At 47.2% G+C, this 23,644-nt stretch overlaps 1 protein-coding gene across 1 annotated transcript in view; it reads left to right on the top strand.

Moving 5' to 3' along the window:
- The window catches only part of FRMPD4 (FERM and PDZ domain containing 4), a 1,562,866-nt gene that overhangs the window by 463,776 nt on the left and 1,075,446 nt on the right, over positions 1 to 23,644 (top strand). The window contains exon 2 of the mRNA XM_086934577.1: positions 22,103 to 22,219. Within this exon, the coding sequence (XP_086790703.1) occupies positions 22,182 to 22,219 (38 nt within the window). The 5' untranslated portion in view covers positions 22,103 to 22,181. The remainder of the gene's footprint in view (positions 1 to 22,102; positions 22,220 to 23,644) is intronic.

Below are 23,644 nucleotides of genomic sequence, written 5' to 3'. Positions count from 1 at the left end.
GTAGGGACTGTTAGCCCGATGTGCCTTTGCTAGGTCTCAATATATGTGCTTCAGTGGATTTTGAGAAATTAACGTTTAAATCAAGATATATATCTGTAACAGCGCTCCGGGCTGCGCTCCGGTTCGCGTACTTTTCGCGTATCGGAACTTTGCGAAGCGAAGCTGATTGGCTCTCCGGTGTCTGTCAACATTCTAAACAGTCCGGAGCGGCCGCCATCTTGTCTCTCGGTAGGATCGAGAGACAAGAGGAGGCCAAAACAAAGGGGGAAATGAAGGAAAGGGGGCAAGGTAGACCCCGTCTGACCCCCTAGGATTGATGAGGGGGATATTATAGAGCCACGCGGGCCCCCAAAAAAAAAAAAAAAAAAATCCGATTTTTTCGCCGTAGAGACGCGTCTTGGTACGCGAACCGGGAAGCTAACCGGCAGTGTAACGGGAGTTTGAGGAGTAGCTGATTGGCTGTCAACATTGTAAACAGTCCGGAGCGGCCGCCATCTTGTCTCTCGGTAGGATCGAGAGACAAGAGGAGACCAAAACAAAGGGGGAAATGAAGGAAAGAGGGCGAGGTAGACCCCTTCTGACCCCATAGGATTGATGAGGGGGATATTATAAAGCCACGCGGGGCCCAAAAAAAAAAAAAAAAATCCAATTTTTTTCGCCGTAGAGACGCGTCTTGGTACGCGAACCGGGCAGCTAACCGGGCAGCTAACCGGCAGTGTAACGGGAGTCTGAGGAGTAGCTGATTGGCTGTCAACATTGTAAACAGTCCGGAGCGGCCGCCATCTTGTCTCTCGGTAGGATCGAGAGACAAGAGGTGGAAAAAAAAAGGTGTAAATGAATGAAAGGGGTAAGGCAGACCCCTTCTGACCCCCTAGGATTGATGAGGGGGATATTATAGAGCCACACGGGGCCCCCAAAAAAAAAAAAAAAAGCCGATTTTTTCGCCGTAGAGACGCGTCTTGGTAAGCGAACCGGGCAGCTAACCGGGCAGCTAACCGGGAAGCTAACCGGCAGTGTAACGGGAGTCTGAGGAGTAGCTGATTGGCTGTCAACATTGTAAACAGTCCGGAGCGGCCGCCATCTTGTCTCTCGGTAGGATCAAGAGACAAGAGGAGACCAAAACAAAGGGGGAAATGAAGGAAAGAGGGCAAGGTAGACCCCTTCTGACCCCATAGGATTGATGAGGGGGATATTATAAAACCACGCAGGGCCCAAAAAATAAAAAAAAAATCCTGAGGAGTAGCTGATTGGCTGTCAACATTGTAAACAGTCCAGAGCGGCCGCCATCTTGTCTCTCGGTAGGATCGAGAGACAAGAGGTGGAAAAAAAAAAGGTGTAAATGAATGAAAGGGGTAAGGCAGACCCCTCCTGAACCCCTAGGATTGATGAGGGGGCTATTAAAGTTCCCTGCGGGTCAAAAGAAAAAAAAAATTGTGATTTTTCGCGGTGAAGGTGCTTCCTGGTACGTTAACCGGGCAGCTAACCGGCAGCGTAACGGGAGTCCGACATATTGTGTTTTTTGAACGTTTGTGATATGTGCACGTGTGGATTTTGTCTAATTAAGGTTAAAAAAATATATATATATCTTTAAGCGTGTTCTGGCGCGCTTACGTTTTGGGTTTGGTTTGCGCTGCAGAGACGATACGTCACGGTTATGCGATGCATCATGAGGCGTCTCACGGGCTACGTGATACGTCACTTAATAAAGAATATATTTTACAGCTATAGATATTAGCTTTTAAAAAAACAATGAAATTCACAGAAAAAACCATAGGTTATAGACCATATATAGTTAGGAATTTGCATTTACAAAACCTTGAAAATTCACTGAAAAAACCATAGGTTATAGACCATATATAGTTAGGGATTAGCATTTAAAAAACCTTATTTTATTTGCACAAAACCATTGAAATTCCATATATAGTTAGTTGCACTAACTATATATCGCGGACCCGCAATTCACTGCTAATGATGTCACATATTACATCATTCATGACATGGTCAGTGACATCACTGATGACATCACTGATGACATCTCAAATGACATCACTGATGACATCACTGACATCTCATTTGACATTACTGATTACATCACTGATGATATCATTTATGTGATAATACATCTTCAGACTCTAATATAACCTTAGATACACTCAGTGTAAACAGGCACTCACAGACTGTCACACATCCATGGAGTTACTCACACACCTAGTCAGTCATGCAAAGAATCAATCACATCTCCATTTCCTCAACTATACAGTTATACACACCTTACTTATTCAAACATATAGTAACACATATTTACTCTCTTATACAATCCTTGATACAAGTTCACAATGATTCATACAGCCACTCACACATTCACTGGCTCTTATGTTCAGTTATTTATATATGTCAACTCTCACATGGAGTGTGTTTTACATATGTACTTACTTTGACATGTAGCACTGAGATATCCATTCACTCACCAATATACTCATGCACACAGTCAACTGTCCATACAGCTGTTTCTACATGCACTTTTGAACCCATACACCTAGGGAATCAACTGCTCACACATCTATGCACAGAGTTATACACCTCCCAGCCACCCACACACATACTCAGTCTCCCATACAAATACTTGGGCAACCATTCAATAACCCATATAGTTACTGATATAGCTACTGATTTAAACATGCAGCAGTTTACAGAACAACATAAATAATGATTGCCAAATTAAGACACTTTAATCACTAACCCATACACTCAGTGAGACACATTTAATCATTCTCTCATACAGTCAGTTATGCACCTACTAAATCCTTCATCCAGACACTTATACATCCACTCATTCTTCAATATGTAAGACATATTTTAACTTTACAGAAACATACAGTCACTGGGTGTTGTCATCAATGATGTCATCAGTGATGTCATCAGTGATGTCATTTGAGATGTCATCAGTGATGTCATCAGTGATGTCACTGACCATGTCATGAATGATGTAATATGTGACATCATTAGCAGTGAATTGCGGGTCCGCGATATATAGTTAGTGCAACTAACTATATATGGAATTTCAATGGTTTTGTGCAAATAAAATAAGGTTTTTTAAATGCTAATCCCTAACTATATATGGTCTATAACCTATGGTTTTTTCAGTGAATTTTCAAGGTTTTGTAAATGCAAATTCCTAACTATATATGATCTATAACCTATGGTTTTTTCTGTGAATATATATATATATATATATATATATATATATATATATATATATATATATATATATATATATATATATACACACAGCTTCTCCAGTTACCGGAGCCTCCGACTCTTCAGGGTAGCCTCAAAGACATGGGCATGGAGCAGCCCATCAAATTAAACAGCAACGAAGTAGAGGCCCATTACTGACAAAAGGTTGGTTTATTTCAGCTTAAAGCACCATTGCATACTTCCAATCACCTAACGTTTCGGCCTCCTGGCCTTGCTCACAGGTGGAAGTCGTGACACACTGAACGCCCTTACGCTCCTGTGATGCTTTTCTGAGTTCTTTAGAGTCACGTGGCTGGATGTTAAAATACAACTCCCATAGTGCACCTCCAATAATATTAAATTGTGTCAACTGGAAGTCCTCATAGTATTTAGTTTTGACATTCAGAATTCGTACTTGAAAGCTGTGCACTTATGTTGGTTCGGAATAGTTCACTTTAAACAGCCAGGTGAGTATTTTTCTGCGCACATTGCAGCATTCTTTTTGAAAGCCTGAAACAACTCCGTTTTGCCAGCACGATCAAAAAATGAAAAAATTCAACTGTGTGCGTGTTGGAAGGGATTCAGAAATGAATTTTTTCATTTTTTGATCGTGCTGGCAAAACGGAGTTGTTTCAGACTTTCAAAAAGAATGCTGCAATGTGCGCAGAAAAATACTGATTGGGTTGCCCCATTGCTGCGTAATCAATTTGTGAAACCCAGCAGATGGACACTAGCATACTTTAAAAAAAACAGGCTACAGTAGCTAACTACCTACAAACTACATAACAAAGCGCCCACATCAGATACATGACACAGTTTAGACCTGGAAAACACATCCACCTTGCATAGAAGCACCTAGTGTGCCGGACGCAAAGATAAAGATCAAGTACAGCCATGCGCATACAAATTGCAGGCAAACAGCATAGTGTGGAATGTAAAGTACAAATAAACTTATCATACTGTGTGTAGGCGCACGTGAGCACATCTCATAATGTAAGCAGTATACTCATCAAGAGATGTGCATACAACACTAATTGCAATGCACATAAATATAGATGTCTGAAGAACACAAACTGTAGAGCCACTCTAGAATAGGTCTATGGTATGGCATTGCAAAAAGGGAGTAGCGGCAGGCCTGAGCCTGCATGGATGGTTGCAGTTTTGTGCGACTATAGGGTACTCCTTACCTGTCTGCATTTCAGCAAATTAATTTGTGCATACGCAATTCAATTTATGCCTCACATATACACACTTTTGGATACAGTGATGCACAAAATGTACTTTTTAAAAAAAATAAAATTGCTTGATGCGTTGGAAGTACATTTTTCAATGGTTAAGAGAAACAAACAATGTATTTATTGTACATCACTGCTTAGAGTCCTTCAATAATGATATAACATTGCTTTATGACTGACACAAAAATGTGATGATTTGGTAAAAACGCATGACCGTCGATATGCGAACTAAAATTTGACTCAGTTCTCCAATGCGCTCATACATTGAGGGGTGAATTGTGACCACTCTACTTACAGCAGACCAAAAAATAATGGTATGTCAGAACCATGAGCTGAGCAAAGCTGTGTTGAAAAACATATTCAATTAAATTGCTTTATTCCTGAGTGTTTGATTGGTCGTACTGATTTCTGTTTGAAGCCACCTAAGAAATGGGACCAGCATACATGTCTATCACCATTAATTTTCTAAGTAAAATGCTAGACTATACATGTTAGTAATTGGGATTGCTAATCTTAATGCATATTTTTATGCTGGGTGTTTTTCCAGACTATAAACACTATACTGAGAGTCGTACACTATGGTGGCAACAGCTAAATTCACAAAATGGACAAATGGTCATTCATAAAAAAATTCTCAAAGGCATGGCGTTGTGGATCCATATGGCTCCCAACAATGCAGATCTGTTTCTGGGTCACTATTTCCAGTCATGAACGTTTTAGTAATAGCCTAATGTATTCTGGGTATTGTAGGGGGCGTGGCTTGGACGCCGATCGGGATGGCGGCGTGAGCTCGCAGCTCCGCGCGGAATCCCGCTAATTCTCCTGTTTTTCGGGACCCTAGGCGACCCGGAGACGACGCTCCTGCCCTCTGAAGTGTAAGGGGACAGCCGGGCGTAATCGGGGAGTCGCTGGGGGACTGCTGGCCCCGAGGAGATCGAGAGAAGAGGCGGCCGAGGTGTAACCCAGGGTGTGAAGAAAATGGCGGCGAGGAGGTCGGACGGCCCCGAACTTCAGCCCTGAGTCCGGTTGTCGCCAAGTAGCAAGGGACCCTGCACCCGGCTGCCCGATACGCTGGGATTGGCGGCGCGATGTCCTGAGACCAGGGGACGCTGACCATACTCACCCAGAAGACCGGGGCCCCTTGCTGGCCGCTACCCTAAGACCCGTCCTTCCCCCCGCAGGCCACAGTGGGGACACGGAACGGAGCTCGTCCGCCTGGCCATTGTTCCTGAGAACGTCGGCGGGTACATAGCACTGCCCGGTGCCCGGTGGCAGGCACGGACCCACGGGTGTACCCGCAGTACGGGTGGCCGGACCTGACATGGCGGCGATCGGAGGGCTGATGCCCGGGAGCCGCGAGGGGGATTCGGCGACATCGACTCGGCTGGGTGAGAGTCCCTCCCCGGAGCTTGATCAGGAACAGCGGCTGAACCGGCGTTTGGATGCCATCCTTGAGGCGATTACCTCCACTAAGGAGGCATTGCACAATGACATCGCCCAAGTGGCCACGGGCCTGGGGCTGCTACGCGCGGATCACGCGAAGCTGGCGGATCGGGTCAAGGATCATGACCAACTGTTGCTGGACCTGAAGCCATCGGTGGTGACCGCGGAGCACAGGATCACGGACATTTTGGCCCGACTGGACACACTGGAGCGGAGGGCGGAGGATGCCGAAGGCCGCAATAGGCGGAACAACGTGCGGGTCGTAGGCCTGCCGGAAAGGATTGAGGGGGAGGATGCGGTGGCCTACATGGAGAACTGGTTCCGCACTGTGGTGGCGCCGGAGGGGCTTACTCCATTTTTTACTCTGGAGCGAGCTCACCGGGTGCCCGCTCGCCCGCCAGGACTTGGCCGCCCCCCCCGACCGATGGTGGTGCGGCTCTTCCACTACAAGGACCGAGATCTCCTCATCCAGCGGGCCAGGATGTCGGGCCCTTATGAGGTGGAGAACAGCAAGGTAACGATCTTTCCGGATTATACGCAGGCGGTCCAGAAGGACAGGGCATCGTTCCTTGCTGTGAAGAAGGAGCTCAGGGAGGAAGGCATCCAGTACTCCTTGCTCTACCCGGCCAAACTGCGGATTATCATGGATGGCACCACGCACTTTTTCCAGACTCCGGACGAAGTCTGGCAATGGCTTGAGTCGTATAGAGCGGGGACGGACAGATCACACCAAAGTCGGCGAGACCAACCCAAGCAGCCCCGGGTGCGGCAGTCACAACGCATCAGATCCCGCAACAGGCGCCAGCGGGAGAAACGGGAGGCTCAAATGGCGGCGGAGAAGAGGGATGCACTCGCTGCGACAGCGGCCATTACAGGGTCGCAACAGAACAGTGAACGGGCCGAAACGGACTCGGGAGGGGAAGGCAGCAGAACCGGAGAGGAACTTTCGGAGGCGGAGAGCCAGAAGGGGCCGATAGTAACCCCACAGACTTCGGATGTTGTTTTCTGCGGCTGAGATAGAATTGGGACTATATCGGGACTTCATGGTAGGGTGATATCCTGTTGACGGGGGGCGGGTTGCCGGGAGGGGGAGCTGTGTGTTTGGAGGGGATGAAGTGCGGGACGCGGGCTCCGCAAGCTGGGGTCGGCGGCGACTCACCCCCCCTAGGCCCTTAAGGTCGACTGTGGTGGAGACCACAGGGTAGGTGTATGGGAAGTTGGATCAAGGTTTGGATGGGGGCGGCCATTGGGTTCGTGTACTCTGTCCTGGGGAGTGGGGTTTGGGTAATGTTTCAGTTTTGGGACTGTTTGGGGGGGGGCAACTGCATTGGGGGGGCCGTGGATCATTGTTATTTGATTCGGATTGTACGGAGTTGGAATGGGGACATTACCTAACTTGAAATGCCTAACGTGGAATGTCCGGGGGCTGCGGACTATGGTGAAACGTCACAAAGTACATGCATACCTGGTACGCAGGGGGGTTCAGATTGCTATGCTCCAGGAGACTCATCTCACCAAAAAAGAGTGCGCTGCCTTGCAGAAAAGATGGCGGGGCCAGGTCTTTGGCACCACTTACTCGGCGTATGCCAGGGGGGTATTGATCTGGGTGAGGGCGGGGATACCCTTTCAAGTGCTGAATCAAGTAGTAGATCCGGATGGCAGGTTTGTAGCGGTGGAGGGGAGATTATATGGACCGGATGTGGTTTTCTGTTGTGTTTATGCACCGAACACTGACCAAGGCCGATACTTTGATAGCCTCTCGGGGTCCTTGGCCTCTTTCCTGGCGGGTCCGATAGTGCTAGGGGGGGACTTCAACTCGATTACGGATGTTGCTCTGGATAGGTCCCATCCCCCCCTGGTAGACTCTCCTGTGCGCAGGCTGGCCGCGCACAGGAAGGACTGGCAAGAACGATGGGGGTTGCTGGATGTTTGGAGGGAGGGGCACAGGGGAACCAGGGATTATTCCTTCTATTCCGCTCTCCATGATCTACATGTCAGGATCGATTCGGTGCTTTGCGGGGGATCCCTAGCCCCATTGATTACCCATGCGGAGTACCTGGCTAGGACTATATCCGATCATAACCCCCTATTGGTGCATATTCAGTGGCAGAGGGAGCGCTCAGTGATACCAACATGGCGGCTTCGCCCGGAGACGCTAGAGGATTCTGTGTTTGCCGATGCGGTCCGGCAGGGCATTGATAGTTATTTCGGTGTGAATGAAGGCACGGCTGCGAGTAGATCTACTGAATGGGATGCAATGAAAGTGGTGGTGAGAGGGGTGTGTTTGGGCAGGTTCTCGAATGCTCGTACGACTGTGCTGAATGACCTAATGAAAGCGGAGGAAACTTTGAGGGACTTGGAGCGCCGCAGGCCAGCTAGGCCAGGCCTACAGGCCCAGTTGTTGGAGGCGAAGGAAGTGGTAGCAGCGGAGACGGAACGGTTGAGATGTTATGACTATAGGCAGTACATTATCAGGGCACACGCAGAGAGGGACAAGGTGGGTACCCTTTTGGCCAGACTAGCTAACCCGGAACTTAGGGGCTGCCCGATTCTCAGCATTAATAATGCGCAGGGAGAGATGGTGTACTCCCAGGCGGCTGTATTGGACCGCTTCAGGGGATACTATGAGGAACTGTACCGGAGCCAGCTGGGAGTGGGGGTTCAGGACATCGCGGAGTACTTGGGGGAGAGGCCGCTCCCGGTCCTGGACGAGGAGGACGCGAGGGAACTGGGTAGCCCGGTCACGCTTACGGAAATTCGGGTGGCCATCAAACATATGGCCCGTAACAAGACGCCCGGGGTGGACGGACTGCCCATTGAGTTCTATCAACACTATGTGGACAACCTGGCGCCCAGGCTGCTGGTGGTGTATACGGAAGCCTTCGAGAAGGGGGCATTGCCTGGATCCATGCGGGAGGCCTTGATAGTACCGCTCCTCAAGCCTGGCCGGGATGCCGCGGACGTGAGGTCTTATCGCCCGCTGTCCATGCTGACGGTGGACTATAAAATCCTGAGTCGCATACTAGCCACCAGACTGGCCCCGCATATGACGGGCCTGGTGCACAGGGACCAGGCCGGGTTTATACCCACGAGGAGCACGGCGATGAATATCCGCCGCCTGGTGGGAATAATGGACGCCATCTTGGATGGGGAGGGAGTGCCGGCGGTTCTGTCTGTGGACATCGAGAAGGCCTTCGATAGCTTGGAATGGCCTTTCCTGGATGGTGTGCTGGAGAGGTTTGGCATGGGTGACGGGTTCCGAAGGTGGACGAGGGTCTTATATACCTCGGCGACGGCGAGAGTACGATTGGGCGGCCTGGTGTCTGAAGCGTACCCGGTGGGCAGGGGAACACGACAGGGGTGCTCCCTCTCCCCTCTGTTGTTTGCCCTGGCGATGGAACCCTTGGCGGTCCATGCGAGGTCAGGCGACCGATACGCGGGGATAGTGAGTGATGGGCAATGGCATTATATATCGCTCTATGCGGATGACTTGCTCCTGTACCTAGCTGACACCTCGGGGGCATTGGTTGGAGCGATGGATCTGCTGTCTGAGTTCGGCCGGCTGTCGGGCCTTAAGGTCAATCGGGCGAAGACTTGCGTGTTTCCGCTGAGAGCGGGATCCCCAGCCCCTAGCAGCGATTTGGGTTTGGTATGGGAACCCTCTTGCATCACCTACTTGGGCGTCCGCATTTACCACTCGTCCGCGGACCTTTTGGAGGGTAACATTGGCCGCTGTGTCCGGGCGCTGCGGGGCAGCTTGACTTTCTGGTCGACCCTCCCGCTGACAGTTCTGGGCAGGATAGCACTGTTGAAAATGGTGGCGCTCCCCCGCTTCCTATATTATTTCCGGACGCTGCCTGTCTGGATACCCCAGGGGGTATTTAAGGAACTGCGGTCAATGATAACTGGCTTTCTATGGGGGCATGGCCGCCGCAGAATAGCCCTGAGCACGCTATTTCGCCCCAAGCTGGAAGGGGGCATGGCCGTGCCCGACCTGGAGCTGTATTATCTAGCGGCGCAGTTGCAGGTCCTCACGCAGAACGTAGCCAGGGTGTTCCAGGGTCCGGAGGAGGACCGGGACCGGGGTATACAGCGCCACGTGCTGTCCTACATCATCATGCAGCAGCGGCTCGAGCTACGGGCCCTCACCATGGAAGAGCGGACGCTCCGGCTGTGCTGGCAGAGGAGCCTTCGGAGAGCGAGGGCATCGCGGCCTTATGCCCCGGAGATCCCGATCGGGATGTTGACGGCATTGCCGCACGGAGGAGATTGGTCCCCGTTGTTGGATTGGGAGGAGGCGGGGTTGCAGGTGGTGGGCGACTTGTACGTAGATGGGCTTTGGCGCCGTACGAAGTGCTCCGGGACCAGTTCGGACTGCCTGAGGGGGGTTTCCTCCTTCATGCGGCAGTTGTGGCTGCCGTACAAAAGCACTGGAAAGAGGGGCTCTTGGAACCCGCGACGACTATGGCGTGCCAATATGTAGTGATGGCGGCTGGTACATTCAAAGCCGTGACGTGCCTCCATAATAGGATGCTGAACGAAGGGCTGGAACCACTCAACGGGCTCAAAGCTAAATGGGAGGCGAGCGTTGGCCGGCCCATACCGGATACGGCATGGGGCCATATCCTGCGACGCACGTGGAAGGGCACTAGAAACGCGCGCTTTCAGCAGGTCCATTTCTATGTGCTCCATAGGGCCTATTTAACTCCTGAGAAACTACAGCGGTACTTTCGGGTGCCGGATGCCTGTTGCCCCCGGTGTTCGTCCCTAGGGGCGGACATGGACCACTTGTTTTGGGGGTGTCCACAACTGGGGACCTATTGGGCGGAGGTAGGGGAGCTCCTGAACGAAGTGACTGCCAGGGAGGTAGAATTCCACATGGCGGCGTGCCTACTGCTCTGGTTCCCGCATTCTAAGCACACCAAGGTGACAAGTAAATTCATAGACCTGGGTCTGATATTGGTGCAGAGGGAAATATCGTGGCACTGGAAGTCCAGGGGAGGTCCCTCACTGCGTAGATGGAAGAATGAGCTGCTGCGGTGGTCTGACTGCGAGAGTGTGCTCCGGATGAAGCAAGCAGTAAAGTTGAGGAATGAGAAGGCACTGGATGCGGCGCATGCATGGGAGTTAGTGGTACAGGCTTTGCGTGATTCTTTGGTTGAGGACGAGGAAGGCGAGAACTAAGCCGCTGGACACCGCGGGGCGAACACAGAAGTATGGTCCTACGCACTGTAGTGGACCCATCCAATTCGATAGGGCGAAGCACACACCTTAGCAGTTGCCAGAGGAGGGGGGGCGTTGGGGGGGTTGGTTGTAGGGGGTTTGGGGAGGGCCGGAAGCCATTGGGAGGGTTGCTTGTTAGGGCCTTGGATCTACTGGGACGGTGGGCACTGAGTGGAGGGTAGACCGACTGGGTGGAACGGCCGGGTGCGAAGGTCCATATAGCCTAGGGCAGGCCCGGTAAGGGCGATTTCATTGATTATCATGGAGATGGCTGACGGGACTGTTGTTGTGGGTGGGGGGGGTAAAAGCAGATACACAAAACGACCTTCCAGCCAGGGTCCCAATGGGACGTACACTGTGATGTGTTCCTTTTTGAGCGATGTGACATGCCGCCCGGCCTCCGGGATGCGGGCTGAATGGCTGTGTACGACTGTGAACTATCATTGGATGGGGGGAGCCCACAAGTGTGCTGGCTGTTTAATTGTATCCTGTGGTTTATAACTCTGCAATAAAAATATAATTTAAAAAAAAAAATGTATTCTGGGTATTGTAGTCAGGGCTTTAAGTGGGCCGAGTCTCACCGGCGCTGAGCACCAGCAGTTTTTTAAAGGGGGCCTCAAAACAGGTCTCTACTGGGCTCTGTTTTGTGCCCTGGCACAGGCGGTCCATTTTTTTCCGGACTACAGTGACAGCAGGCACATCGATGTGCGCGTGCTCACACTTCTCACTTCTCACTAGTGGAGAAGTTACGCCATGCCCGGTGAGCGTTGTAGGGGGAAGGGAAATCCTTTAAAGAGAGTAATTTTCTCTCTGGTTTTCCCTTCTCTTGTTGAAACTCAGGAGCAGCAACATTGTCGTGGTGTCACCAGGGCTTTAAGTGGAAGCCTATTTATCTTATGCAGCTAACAACCATTGACAAAACCGATAGTCCTGACTTGTTGTAGGTATGATGTTACTTGTATCATATATCTGGATGCAATGACAGAAACAGCAAAATACAAGACGGGCGGCACACTATGCTATGCACAGATTTTTAGCTTGCATGTTTTTTAAGCCACGCCCTTAATTAAATTGGCCACACCCCTTCGAGAGACCCCCCAGTTTTTTCATCCCACTTAAAGCCCTGATTGTAGTCTTCTTTTATTTCAATGTGACTGTTAGAGCAGGGATCCCTGGTTGGCTGAGGTAGGTACCTTAGGCCAAATAGGGACCCTCGTTTCCACGTCAGGGAAAGGAAGGACACCTTCTCAGATAGCCCCTGCTCACCCCCCTTGGTAGCTTGGCACGAGGAGCCAGGCTTCTCTTCAAGGCAAATGTGTAAAGTATTTGCAACCACGCTTTAAGTGGGCCGGGTCTCATCGGTGCTGAGCACCAGCAGTTTTTGAGGGGGGCCTCGAAACGGGTCGCTACTGGGCTCTCTTTTGTGCCCTGGCACAGGCGGTCCGTTTTTTCTCGGACTACGGTGACAGCTGGCACATCGATGTGCGCGTGCTCACACTTCTCACTAGTGGAGAAGTTACGGCATGACGTCATGCCAGGTGAGCGTTGTACGGGGAAGGGAAATCCTTTGAAGAGACTCATTTTCTCTCTGGATTTTCCTTCTCTTTTTGAAACTCAGGAACAGCAACATTGTTGTGGTGTCACCAGGGCTTTAAGTGGAAGCTTTTTCAATATGATATAATACAAGCCATAGTTGCTCCCTATTTATCTTATGCAACTAACTACCATTGACAAAGCCAATAGGCCTGACTGGTTGTAGGTATGATGATACTTGTATCATATATCTGGATGCAATTACAGAAACAGCAAAATACAAGTCGGGCGGCATACTATGCTAAGCACAGATTTTTAGCTTGCATTTTTTATGCCACGCCCTTAATTACATTGACCACGCCCCTTCCAGAGACCCCCCAGTTTTTTCATCTCACTTAAAGCCATGATTGTAGTCTTATTTTATTTCAATGTAACTGTTAGACCCAAGATCCCTGATTGACTGAGGTAGGTACCTTAGGCCAAATAGGGACCCTCGTTTCCATGCCAGGGAAAGGAAGGACACCTTCTCAGGTAGCCCCCCCTCACCCCCTTGGTAGCTTGGCACGAGCAGCTAGGCTTATCTTCAAGGCAAATGTGTAAAGTATTTGTAACCACGCTCACAGCAACCCAATGATGTCACCACAAATGGACTCCACACGAGTTTCATAAAAACGAGTATACATTTATATAAAAAGATATACGATAAGACCAAACAATATAAACCCAATATATGCACATTCGTGATATTTCTCCTGGCCAGTTGTTAGGCCAGCCAGCCCTTGTAAGTTCTGGAAATATTAATGAGCACTTGTAAACGTTCCACTGTAGTCCTAATACAATGTTATGCAGTTTGTAATGCTAGAATCAGGCACTTTGCAATGTAAAACTAATGCAATGTATAACACAACACGCAGGCACTCTGAAACGTAAGAATAATGCAATGCATAACGCAACAATCAGGTACTTCATTATGCAGAACTAATGCAATGCGTAATACACTAATTAGGTAGTTCATTATGCAGGAACAATGCAATGCCTAATACGCTAATCAGTTAGTTTGGTATGCAGAAACAATGCAATGCATCATAGGACAATCAAGTAGTTCTTTATGCAGAAATAATGCTATGCATTATACACTAATCAGGTAGTTTGTTATGCAGGAATAATGCAATGCATAAAACACTAATCAGGTAGTTCGTTATGCAGAAATAATGCAATGTGTAATACGACAATCAGGTACTTCGTTATACAGAAATAATGCAATGCGTAATATACTCCAGCACCGATCACGTTGCCTTAGGCGGTCTCTCCGCTACTACTCCTGCTGACTCGCAGTCAGCCTCTGTCAACAGCTGCCCCCAACACGGGCATGGTGTAACAAAAAGTGCAGCTCCGCACTCCGTCCCCGGTACTGCCACTCCGTTGGCAAGTACGGGCCGCGATACGAGCCGAAGCAGAGGCTTGTTCTGTCAGAATGAGAGATGCCGAGAGCGTCTCCCTCCGAGCCCGCACCCCGCCCCAGGCGTCAACACACGTTACCTGGGGGGTGCAACCTCACTCTCCTGTCCTCTTCCAGGGAATTGGGCCTCCGATGCAATCTTTGTAAATTCAAGGCAGTGGGACTCGAGCCCTCCCTCAACGAGGTTGGCTCGAGGTTCCACTCTGGCAACGGCAGGCTTAGGCCAGAGGCTCAGCTCCTCCCGGGCTGCCGGTCTGGGCCGCCACTGCTACGAAGATCTCAGGCTGCCACAGGGCACACGCACACAGTGTCACTGATACTCACTTGATCTTCGGGGGCACAATCACAGGGCACTCCTCACGAAGGTCTCAAGCTGCACAAAGCACACGCATACAGCGTCGCTGCGACTCACTTGAACTCTGGCTGCACAATAACAAGGCAATCCTCACGAAGGTCTCAGGCAGCACAAAGCACACACACACAGTGTCGCTGAGACTCTCCTCGAAACTTTTTTTTCCCTGAGTTTCCGCAACAGGGAGCCAGCTCACCTCGGGCCCTTGGGGATAAGTTACTTCAGGACACAGCACAACAAAGTCCTTTCAAGCAGGGGGACACAGCACACAGCAAAGTCCCTTTAGTCTTTCCTTGGTTAAAACAGCAAATGCAGGCCAGCCCCAAAACACACAGCAAGGGTCAGTCCATTCCTTCAGTCTCTTCGGTTGTTTCTTCCTTGGCAAAGGTTCCTCTTGACCACGAAGTAGCTTCAGTCTTGTTCAAACTTGATCAATCCATTTCTCCAAAGTTCTGGGGCTTCAGCTCTCATAGTTATACCCCTAAATGTCTTTGAAGTTTTTGTGTTCAGGTGGGCACTGACCCCTGTTCAAACCAGTTCTGGGTGCCTCTCTGCCAGTGACACCTTCTTCCTTTGATTAGTGGGGGTCTGGATTCTCAGTCACTCAGCAGGAGATGGGACCATTGTTTTACGACAGCAACCCAGGCCTCTTCACCTCTAAGGGCTACTCCTTCCCCTATACTCCAGATGCAGGTCAGCCTGTTGCTGTCTCACCTCCTCCCCTGGGTCAAGACATTCGCCAGATCCTACCACTTTCAAATCCAGACATTCAATCCATAACCAGGCAGAGACACACAGAAATGTTAGAGCACAAAAACAGTCACTTCTAAAAGAGTGGCTTCTAAACACACAATGCAAAAACCACCTTAAATAAATGTGTTATTACATTGTGAGTTCAGGCACACTAAACTTCACCTCTCCATCTTAAGCCTTTGGGAAGATAGGCTGGAAAACATATTATACAGCCGCCCCATTCTGTTCTATGGCCAAGATGACCTTTCAACAGTGAAAAACTAAATAGAGATGATTTCACTGTCAGGACATGGTACACACCTCAATACGTGTCCTACCTTTCACTGCATCCTGCCCAGGGGGTACCTTGGACATACCATAGGGGTGTCTGATGTGCATAGAAAGGGAAGGGTAAGGTCTGACAGGTGGGTGCACTTGTCAGAACAACATGGTTAGTTTACCAAACTGCACGCAGGCACTGAAGTGGCAGCCCTGAGTTCTCTCTGTAAGGCTAATTGTGTGGGTGGCACAATTAGTGCTGCAGGTCCACTAGTAGCATTTGCATTACCAGCCTTGGCACTCATAGTGCACTTTATTAGGGACTTTACTAGTAAGGCAAACCAATTACCACTATACTTTACACAGGGAGCACTTGCACTTTGACACTGATCAGCAGTGGCAAAGTGACCAAAGCATGTAAGTTGACAACACTATGTCAGGTAAAAAGGTCTAGGGGAAAGCAAAACGTTTAGGGAATTTTAACCAAAAAGGGCCAAGCCCTACAGTATCTATTTAGACTAACACACCTGTAATCAATGATTTGTAGGAGAAAGATTTAGGGCTGGGGCAGCAGCATAAATGACAGAGAGTCAGGTGATCAGCTAAAAAAAATGTGCATTTCAAAATACAGATTAGTTATCAACAGAATGGCTTTGCTACATTATAGATGTTTTGAATTATTAGATTTCATTTTCTGGATAAACCAATTACATAAATTGCTAAAATGCTCAATCACCATGGTTGAGGAAACCCACACATTCTGGGTATTTTTGCAAAATTACAGGTATATTTATTTTTGAATTTTACTAAAAATATCTGTTGATTTCATTATGTTTTAAGAGTGTACAGTTTGAACTTGATATTAACATTAGCTTGCATTAAATCCAGTAAGCATGACTCACAAAGCAAAACGCTGTGTGTGTAATAGTACCCTATCCTAGGCCGACTAGGTAGGCTGGGAGCATGGTTTCTGATTTCACAATCGTACATTGTGATGCATACTTGCATGTGCATGCCTCCTTCAGTGACTATAATTGAATGCCCACAAGTGCTCAATTTGTAAAATAATAAGTGCTGGTGCCCAAAAAAGTTTTCAGAAGTCAATGCCTGTGCTATCAAAGATCAGGGTGCTGAACCAAGCCGGCATAGTCTTGATTATACATCATACCTCTTGCTTCCTCCACCACAGACTCTCTGACCCTTCATTTCATTCACGCAGGCTCTTTTTCTTCTTCACTTCTTTCTCCCTTTGACACAGTTCTTCCGTCTTTCTATTTGTACGCTTTTCCTCCTTTTGTGTTATTCTCCTTCTCTCTCTGGTTCAAAGTCTGATAAAGAAAAGTTAAATGCTGGTGCCCAAAAATGAGTGCCCACAAGCAACAACCGGCTCAATTTAAGCACTGGTTGGTGCATTATTACTACCAAAGAAGGATTGTGGGGGGTTTCATGGGGTGGGATCCAAAAATGTGGAATTGATGCACAAAAATGGGAAGGCCATGGATACACTGTTAAGAGTCTTAGGATGCTACTGCATATTAATTGACATGCAGATAATCGAAGATGTTTCAGGAGGAAATTTAATTCAAAGAGATATCCACACATCTACTGTGGCAGTTCTCAAATGATAGCCTGTTCGCTGTTACACTTATCCAGCGTTAGAGTTTATGACATTCCACACACATGCTACACAGTAGATATGCAAAGGATGGAGACAAACAACTAGAAGGATACTCTCCCACAGAATTATAAAATCATATGTAAAATCTGAAGAGTAAAAACTGGCCACACAGCTATCCTCATCACAACCAGAACATTATGAAAAGTAGAACCCTAACACAAAACTAAAAATTCCAACAGTATATGTACATTACTGGCGTCCAGTATTTCACATCACATGGCCATGATAAATTGAAAACACACAGAGCTTTATTTGTTAAATAATGAATGTTGGTTGCCAAAACTCTTCTCGGAATCCCACGGTCAGTGCAATTAAATGACAGTGCGCCAAATTCCAAGGCTGCGTAGACCTAAATCCATTTCATGCTTCTTCAGTCCACTACCAGGAGCCCCATGCATCTTTATCTCACACTTGCAGGTTCCTGCTTTCTTCCATTGTGATGGGTTTTTGGTCTGTCTCTTCCTTGGTCTTTTCACTTTCTATGTTTTTTCCGGTTGCTCTCAGTAAATGTCTGATGCGGAAAAATAAGTGCCAGTCCCCAAAAATGAGCACTGACTCAAATTACATACTAAAAAAACACCCATTTGTAGGCTAAGAAAGAACATGTTTTACTAAAAATTAATACATCAATCTCATGCTGGCAAACACATCATATGCCCATCTTTATGGATCAACATAGCACAGCATAAATACAAGGACACACAAAACACACATATTGGTACATCTCAAAGGGGTCTGATGCAGGACACCTGAAAAACACCATAAACCCAGCTGTAACACATATTCCTAATGACCAGCTACAGAAAATGTTGCCGTAAGAAAACTAACCACAAATAGTGTAACATAGTAATTTCTCCCTTTCTGATTGAGAGTTTAATGTCTTCTGAAGTTGTTAATTGATTAGAGACTGACACTCAAAACTTTCCTATATTTGATATTATAGTCTCTTTGATGGAACTTCTTAGACCAGGACAAGTGTAGTGGTCATAATTCCCTGTGATGCCACTGCAACTATGGAACTGAGATGTAAAAAAATAGAATAGGTACTAGGAGTGGCTGCTGAAAACAGGACTGCTCATGGAGTAGTAAGTAATTCATTGGCCATTCCACTGAGAACTGATATGGTGAGAATAGGTAGGTTACCTTTCATTATCATGGCTTATCTTCATCTAGAACGAACAGTGCTTATCACATTTGAAAAGTCATATATCTCCTGTCTCCATGAAATTTAAAAGGATGGAACTACCAGAGCATCTCTTCTTTTCATTTTGTGATTGAGTGTTGATTTTTCTTCTGGATAATCGCAGCATAAACAATTTGCAAGTGGGTTACTGAATAAATGATAAAGTGCAACCTAATTGTGTCTAAAGGATAAAACGTGGTTGTGGACTTAAATGAACTTCTTCTGAACCTGTTTTGTGAATACCTCATTTTGGGATTTTTGGGTTTGGCTCTACAGTGCAGCTGTCACTAGACCATATGTGAGAAATCTACAAAGAGCTTTCAAGAGTACTACACAGAGGGTTTTAGGCTCCTCCCACATGTTGGTGGACAGTAGTGCATGCTTCGATAGGGCCATTTATCAGGTTATGTGAGTCAGAGCTCTTTATCAACTCAAGCAATTGGTTCACAACAAAACTTGAGGTTTAGGTGAAACACATGCCACAGCAGTGCTATAAGGTTCCTATATAATTAGATCATGATGGTGTTTGGTCTTTTCTGACAGCAGCCCAGATAAGGAGGAATTGCCTCCACCTTCCCTTTCCATCATCAACTTCAGGGCCACCTTAACATGGTGCTCCTTGAGCAAATATTTTTTTCTTTTCAATTCATGGTTTTAAGATTAATGGGCTGGAGAGACGTTTTTAAAACTACTCGGCTTCCAAAAGTTAATTTACCATTAATTTTTATGTATTATTTAATTTTATAAAATAACATTTACTTCAAATGTAATACTTTTACGAAATGAATTAAAATACGTTACTTATTTAATATATTGAGATTTAAAATGATAATACCCTGATTATTAAAAATTCCTCACTGCCCCATAACACTACCATTACCAGAACCCTACAAACTCCTTGCTATCCCTTAATGCTCCCCTTTCCTCGCCCCTAAGACCCCCTTCTTATCATATAAAGGACTACTTCCTTGATTCCTTAAAACGTCTTACTGAACATTAACTCTACCCTTCGAGGAATCCAAAAAAAATCTTGATATTGCTTAATGCTACCCTTTCCTGAACCCTAAAAAAAACATTTTTTTGTTGACACTACACTCCCCAAACCCTTAAAATCTGTTACTATCCCATAATGCTACTCATTCCTTTAACCTAAAAACCCTTACACCCCTTACAGATACATATCCCTAAACCCTAAAAAAGATTTACCCCTTAATGCTGCCCTTCCCTGCACCTTAAAAAACGTTTGCTACTACTTAACACTCCTTTTTCCTGAACCCTAAAAGTATTGTGAGTCCTTTAACGATACCCACCCCTGAACCCTAAAGAGCTATTACTGGGAGTTAACACTACCCATCCCTGACCCCTAAAAAACCCTTGCAGCTACCCATCCCTGGACCCAAAACTCCTTTCTACCCCATAACACTTCAAGTCCTTACGACTCCATTAACCTACCCATCACCGAAACCTAACGATCCATAATGCTACCATGCATGAACCACACAAAATCCTTACTATACCTTCCTTAAACCCTGAAAACTGCATGCTACTCCTTAACGCTACCATCACTAAACCCCAAAAATATTTACTGCCCCTTAACATCACCCTTCTCTGAACCCTACAAACTATTTCCAACCCCTGACCCGTACAATCCCCTTAATGCTACACTTCCCTGAAACCTACAAACCCCTTAACACTACCCTACCTTAACCCTACAAACCCTTTACTAAACGCTACTCATCTGTGTGCCCCTGCTGGTTTGTGGATTGACTGTCTGGCTTTTGGATGACAGTGGCTGGAGAAGTGCATTCTCTCAGACGGCCACTGGGGGTGGGGGGGTGATGTGTGTCCTGCCTTTCCTGGAGGAGTCAGGGCTGGTCTGAATAGACCTGGGCTGCATTTAGAGTAAGAGGAAGGAGATTTCTTTCACTCCTGAATGGGCCTAGTCCGCTAGGGACAATGCTGTCTCCACCTCCTGCAGGGCAGCTGCACCAGAGAGGACAAAACTGGTTTTGGCTGGGCAAAGAACTTCTCTGCCAACAGAGAACAAAGGAATTTGTACTATAAAAAGTAGGGTTCAGACCCCTGAACTCTGAAGTTAAGGGTTCTGAGCCTGGGCTGAACTAAGGAGCCTGCCAGGAAGAGAACCGGGAAAGCTGGAGGAGGAGTACTGCCCCTGTGCTGTGTACTGTTGAGGTTGGCCTGCAGTTGGTTGGTTCTGTCTTGGGCAGGCAAAGGACTGGACTGTACTCTCCCCATCCTTCTGTTAGAGTTTTCTCCAAAGGCTTGAAGTAGAGCTTGTCTCCTGTTGGAAGAGACAGGGATAGAAAATACTTCAAAGATCATTTCTGGAATTCAAGAGGAACATTTGCCAAGGAGAAGAGCTAGAGAAACTGAAGGAGAAGTACTGCCCCGTTGCTGTGTGCTGTCTGGGGTTGGCCTGCAGTGGCTGTTTCTGCCAAGGAAATGACAAGGACTTTGCTGTGTGCTGTTTCCCCTGCTTGAGGAAGATCTTCAAGGGCTTGAAGTAGAGCTCGCCTCCTGTTTTTTAAGTTTCATGGATACAAAGACGTTACCCCAGCTCACCTGATCTCCCTTACTGAGAGTTCTGACCTGCCAAGAGGTGCCTACTACTGTTCTGGTCCTCTGGAGGTTGTTCTTGCTGTTGGGAGCTGGAAAAGTAACGTAACGAGGAGAAGCGTGACGCATCCGCTCCTGTTTCTGATGCATCGCCGAGGAAACCGACACAGCGCCTCCCAGCAGCTCGAGAAATCAGTGCACGCTGCATTGAGTGCACCGATCCCTGAAGTCTGAGATCACCGCACCAATTCGGATGCAGGCTCTGCTGTGCGGCTTCAAGTTCCAACGCATCATCCTGAATCATCACGCATCCCATCGAGACGAAAGGTCTGTTGCATCATTGGGGATCGCAGTAAGAAACCGATGCACCACCTCCTCTCCGGTAAGGAACCGAGGCATCACCTCCCCAGCGCAGCAGTAATGAACTGACACATCACCTCCCCAGAGCAAGGAAAGACGCATCCCCTTCCCTGCTTGTACGGAAACAATGCATCGCCTTCTCTGCGACCCTTTTTGCTTGTGTTTTTGATGTATCCAAAGTACTTTGTATGAAAAGTACCACATGTGCAATTTGCTTTGAACAGAACTGTTTCTACCATTTGAAAGCCATATTTTTATTACTGTATTGTGGATTTTTGCCTTTTTGGTATTGTTTGGTTTACAAAAATATGACTTATTTTTACTAAACTGGTGTGGTGTCCATTTGTAGTATTTTCACTGTATTACTGTATGTGTGCACCAGTGCTTAATTTGTGCCGGTGCTTTCTGGTGCTTAGCACTGGCACTTAATTATCAGGGCCAGGGCTACACGCATTGCTGCACATCATTGACGTTGATTATAATTTACCTCACTAATGGATTTAGCAGTGTCACTGTTGTGTTATAGAACTCGTCTGCAAGTAATTGCTGACGCAAAAGTGGCACAATGGGCTTGTAAATCTGCCCCTTAGTGTAGAAAAGTCAATAGTTGTAAAGTTGCAGGCAGTTTGTCTACTGAGGTATGGTCAAGTGAATAAGGAAATGTTGTAGATTACAGGACAGGTTTTAGAACACGACTGAGAGAATGTTTCTTTCCTCAAGATGCAATAGCATATGCAGTGCTGAACATTTAACATGTATCGGTTTTGTTCTGTCATGCTTTAAGCTAAGTATATGTTTTTTTCATTTACAGCCACAAGACCAAGTCTTCAGGTTGGCCTCCCCCTTCGGGAACCTGGGGTTCGAACCAGGGGCAACCTTATGGATGGGAGATGGCGGGAAACAGAGATGGGAGAGACTACTTCATCAGGTAAAGGTGAACCTCTACATCAAAGCTGCTGTGAATAAAGTGGTGTATAATTTCATGGAAAACAAAGGTTAAGGAGGGTCAAGGGGACTATGTTTATAGACCTACCAAACTCTAAACCCCCAAGTCAAGCTACAATAAACAAAGAGAGTCGGAAGGTCTGTTAAACAACGTATCTGAGTCAGTGAGGTCCTGATACAGTGACCCTTTTGGATTGCACTGAACCAGGCCAAGTGGTCACACGACACAACTATGTATAAGAAATCCTATCAGCCCACCCATCTGGCGGAGCCTCGTCATGTAGGACCTCTAACCAGAGTGGTGAGTCAAAGCCCAGATGACATGGCCAGACAACACACACTACTGGTTCATCTTGTGAAAGTGTCCGTGCCACAGAGTGGTGCTGAAAAAGTGCAGTGCAAAACAGGGAATAAAGTGTAAGTGATCTAAAATGGCGGTCGAGGCAAAGGAAAAATGTTTTTATTAAAGGTATTCACCAGGACGCCAGATTAAAAAGAAGTGTAGAACAGTGTGACAAAATCACTGTGATGCTTTGCTGTGTTGTAAATTAGGCCAACATGTTTCTGCCGAAGGTGACACTACACCGGCATTCTTCAGGGCCAACTACAAAAAGATGTTGCTACTGCAAAGGTACACTTAGACAGTTTAAAGTGAGACATAAGGAGGAACAGACCAAAATGTTTGTTAAAGGCCTGTCCGTACTACTGGTGTGGTCAACTAGACCATCCTACCATATCCTCCGGATCAGAAGTTGATAGAGGAAGATATCCTAAAAATGAAGACACAAAAGAAACAACAAGTGTTGTACATTGTACAGTCAAAATAGACTATTCACAATATCAGGACCAACAAATGAACTCAGCTAGGCAAGTCCCTATTAGGACGGCCATATATTATAAGGGTTTCATATTAAAGTAAACCACCAGTCAATGCTGAACATTAATTCCATACATAATGTAGAAGGACTTACCCAGCAATATGTGGGAGTCAAGCCTCACCTCACCCGGCAACGGCTCGGAGATTGAGGCCCCGCTCTGTGCACAGAACAAAGCAAATAGTTTTGAACTTATCAACCTGAGTTGACTAGGAGAACTGTAGTCAAAATTAGGTTGTACAATCTATGCATGAAACTGGTTGTATAACTATCCCCACTGAACGCTATCCCCTGGGAGACAAGGAAGGGTCTGGCTAAAAACTACTGTCTAGTAAGTGGCAAGCACAGTCAATCTGGAATGAGCACCTGTATATCACTAGTGCCTCTTCTGTGGATATGCCATCAGTTGTGTCCTCTGAGCCAAGGGCTAGATGTAGAAAAATATATATATGGCTCAGGGATTGACTGTATTAGACTAGTGGGTCTGAAGTTCAACACCCCCTGTCCTGTGCCCAAATGGAAGGTAACATACA

This window comes from Lissotriton vulgaris, chromosome 8, assembly GCF_964263255.1.
Source record: "Lissotriton vulgaris chromosome 8, aLisVul1.2, whole genome shotgun sequence".
In the NCBI taxonomy this organism is placed as follows: Eukaryota; Metazoa; Chordata; class Amphibia; order Caudata; family Salamandridae; genus Lissotriton; species Lissotriton vulgaris.
Note: the sequence above shows the minus strand (reverse complement) of the source record. Positions and strands in the feature narration are given on the sequence as shown.